The sequence below is a fragment of the Carlito syrichta genome, unplaced genomic scaffold (genome assembly GCF_000164805.1).
Source record: "Carlito syrichta isolate Samal-C Ts95f unplaced genomic scaffold, Tarsius_syrichta-2.0.1 Scaffold288863, whole genome shotgun sequence".
Taxonomy (NCBI): domain Eukaryota; kingdom Metazoa; phylum Chordata; class Mammalia; order Primates; family Tarsiidae; genus Carlito; species Carlito syrichta.
The window spans coordinates 42,865-46,286 of NW_007232959.1; the positions used below are offsets into that span (position 1 = coordinate 42,865).

Below are 3,422 nucleotides of genomic sequence, written 5' to 3' on the forward strand. Positions count from 1 at the left end.
ACCACTCACCCCAAATTTCTTTTCTTAATTTCAAAAATTCACCCAAGCCTATAGTGGGGACCAACATATATTCAGATATTCTCCAGCCATTAGGCATTGGAAAGTTACCAAGGAAAGCTGGCACTGCTCATTTGTTTCTGGGTTAGCTATGTAAGATTTTTTATATTGGATTTTTAAAATATGTTTTATTGATCTTCTTCCTACCTTTCTTATTAGCCTCTGAGCCCCCCTCATCTCTCAACTTTATTCAGGCTAATTTTCCCTCATCCTTCAGGTCACAACATAATTGCAACTTCCTTCCAAAGAATTTCCTCAAAATTTAGACTAAGTTAAATACCTGTTGATGCTCCTCTAATCCTGTTGCTTTTCTTGGGAAGAATATCACAGTTTCAGTATTTACGCAATTCACTGTTTAATGCCTATCTCCCTCAGTAGATTATAAGCTCCATGAGGGTAGGGGGCCATGTCTGTCTTTCTCAGGTCTGTGTCTCAGTGCCTAGCCATGTTAAACACACATAGTAGCACTCAATATACTTAGTAAATTTATTTAGTCTATTTAGTCCCAAATGACTAGCACAGTGCCTCAGAAGAACAGGTACTGCAGAGCACGCACTGTGATCGTGAAGCTTTGCCCATGTCCCCTTTCAGGAATGGAAGACTGAGTTGCATCCCCTCCCTGCCACTGAGAGTGCTGCTTGTAAACACCCTCAGCTGTCAGACTTCTCTGGGGAATGCCTCAGCTAAAGAAATGGACAGCTCCAAATCATGTCCTGTTCCAGGGACAGTTTGCATTCAGTGACTAATCGAGTGCTGGGATTGAAGGCCCAGTCCCTCATACCAACTCAAGCCATCTCTACAAGGTCATCCCAGCTTCAGAACTCCCTTTAGTTTCTGCCAAAGCCTTATTAAGATAGCATCACACACAGATCAACTACTTTCTCTGCTCTGCTTCCTCCACCTCTCTTTCACAGGAGTTTATTCCAAGAGCACTCCTTACTAAATGCCTGGCACCTTAATCTCCACCTGAGTTTACTTCTGGGGTAAGTCGACCTGTGATGGGTACTACAAAACTGTTTACAAACTGCATATTATGTTGTTCTTCTCCATAAACTCCTAAATAGCAAAGATCAGTTATTTACCCTGCATCCTTGCAATGACTAGAAGTTCATATAGTGGACATCAGAAATATAGCAAAGGAAATATTTCTCCAAACTTAGTCTAGATTGAGCTAAAGTCTTTCTATTCAAAGTGTAGTCCTAGCACCAGGGTCACTGGCATCCCCTGTGTATTTTGTCAGAAATACAGAATCTCAATCCCTAACCTAAATCAAAACTACTGAACTCCAATCTGCATTTTAACAACATTCCAAGATGGGTCATATGTACACCGAAGTTTGAGAAGTACTGAGCTGAGGGATTTATTAATATAAATAAAATGATTTAGCTGATAATTTCTCTGGTTTGTACAGTATCTTCATAAGGTTTTTTCCTCTTTAAATTTTGATCCACACTAGTGTAATCATGCATTTTTCTTTTCTTTTTTCTTTTTTTTTTTTTGAGTTGGAATCTCACTCTGTCGCCCAGACTGGAGGGCAGTGGCTGCTCCAGGCCACCGGCAGCCTCCACCTGCTGGGCTGCGGTGATCCTTCCGCCTCAGCCTTCCGAGTAGCTGGAATTACAGGCGCACGCTACCACGCCCGGCTCATTTTTGATTTATTGGAGAGATGAGGTCTCGCCTGCCCAGGCGGGTCTCGAACCCTCGGGCTCGGGCAATCCACTCACCTCAGCCTCCCAAAGCGCGGAGCTTGCATTCTAGAAGGGGAAAAAATTAAACATCAAGGTGCGTATTGTAGCGAAGCAAGGTGAAAAGTGCCATTAAAAAAACCCCAAAAAACTAGTAGGGTGGGGTAAGGAGGATGGAAGGGTGGGTTGGAATTTAAAATTTTTACAAAAAGCCATGCATATGCCGGGAATTGAAGCAGGCGAGATAAGTAGCCGTTTGCATGTTTGAGCATCCCAGGAAGGGCAAGGAGGTCAACAGAGCTGGAGTGAAATGGGAGAGATTCAAGACAGTAGACGTGGCTAGAGAGACAAGAGGGCAGACCTCTTGATGAAAGGCTGTTAATAAATAAACCGTCACTTGACACTTAATTGCTGAAAAGGTAATTCAAGTTGTTGTTTTTTTGTTTTTCCTCTAAGAATACAGTCGTTCTTGCCCAAGCTGATTTGATTTGAACAAACCGTTCACTTAGCTAAGCTTTATGTTACTCAAATAAAAAAGCAGGGATTGGAAAAGGCCTTTAAGGGCTCTTTCTGTTCTAAAATCTCAGGCTCCAAGACGTCGAGGCGGAGAAATCTAATAGGGTAAAATAAGGAATGTGGCCCGGTTGTGGCCTAACGCAGTTTTGCAACCCCAGAACGCTGCAAAAACAGGAAGAAGACTCGCGGAATGTGGTGCCAAGCTGAAAGATCGTAACCTTGGACCCAAGTTCCTCACGTACCCGCAAGCTCGTCACGACCACTGACTCTCTTGCTCAAAGAGCGGTACACAGCACACACCCGCCTCCCGCCGCTTCCCGGACCTGGTCCCACATCCCGCCCATGCCCTGGCCCCGCCTCCTGGCCCCGCCTCACATTCGCGTCTACGATACGTCCCACCGCCCTAGCCTCGCCCAGGTCCAGGCCCCGCCTCCCGGCCCCGCCTCTTCTCTGCGTCCACGCTTTGCTTCACCTCACTAGCCCCGCCCACGCCACGCCTCTCCGCCTTCTGGCCGCGCCCCTCTTCCGCGTCCACGCCCCATCTTGCCGTCCTAGCCCCGCCTCCTGCCACAGTCCTAGAGTCCGGCGGCGGAAGTGACGCGAGACCCAAGTTGGAGGGTCGCGCGGAGCGACTCCCGCCGTCGCTCCGGCTGGGCCCGGAGTGTGCCGGTGGCAGCATGGCGCTCCTCTTTCTCCTAACTCTTATCATGCAGGCCGTGAGCCGGGCTGAGATGGGTGCCGCGGATCTGGAGCCGTCCTCGGGTACTGTCGCGCGCGGCGGGGCGGCGGCCGGGTGGGCACGGGAGGGGAGGGCGGCAACCGCCCCCCACTGCATTCCACCCTGTGGACTGCAGTGAAATTCCCAATCAAAAAAACTCAACGTCCAGGTGTTAGTATGGTGAAGCACCACTCCCAGCTGATAAATATTACTTTTATTCCCATTTTAAAGGTAGCACGGTTCACAGAACTATAGCCAGAACTTATTGGTTTTGGGTCCCATCTCCTCTGATTATATTTTATTTATTTATTAGATCCAGAGCTGAAATTTGAACTGACTAACTTAAATCTCTGTCTCAGGCCTGACGGTGCGTTTGGATGTTACGCTACTACCTTAAATGCCAACTCCTTGTTCTCCTGTCCCCACCACACCTGACCTCCAGCTTA

At 47.6% G+C, this 3,422-nt stretch overlaps 1 protein-coding gene across 1 annotated transcript in view; it reads left to right on the forward strand.

Moving 5' to 3' along the window:
• Positions 1-2,893: 2,893 nt before the first annotated feature.
• Positions 2,894-3,422, forward strand: part of IFNGR1 (interferon gamma receptor 1) — a 25,636-nt gene continuing 25,107 nt past the window's right edge. The window contains exon 1 of the mRNA XM_008053911.1: positions 2,894-3,020. Within this exon, the coding sequence (XP_008052102.1) occupies positions 2,936-3,020 (85 nt within the window). The 5' untranslated portion in view covers positions 2,894-2,935. The remainder of the gene's footprint in view (positions 3,021-3,422) is intronic.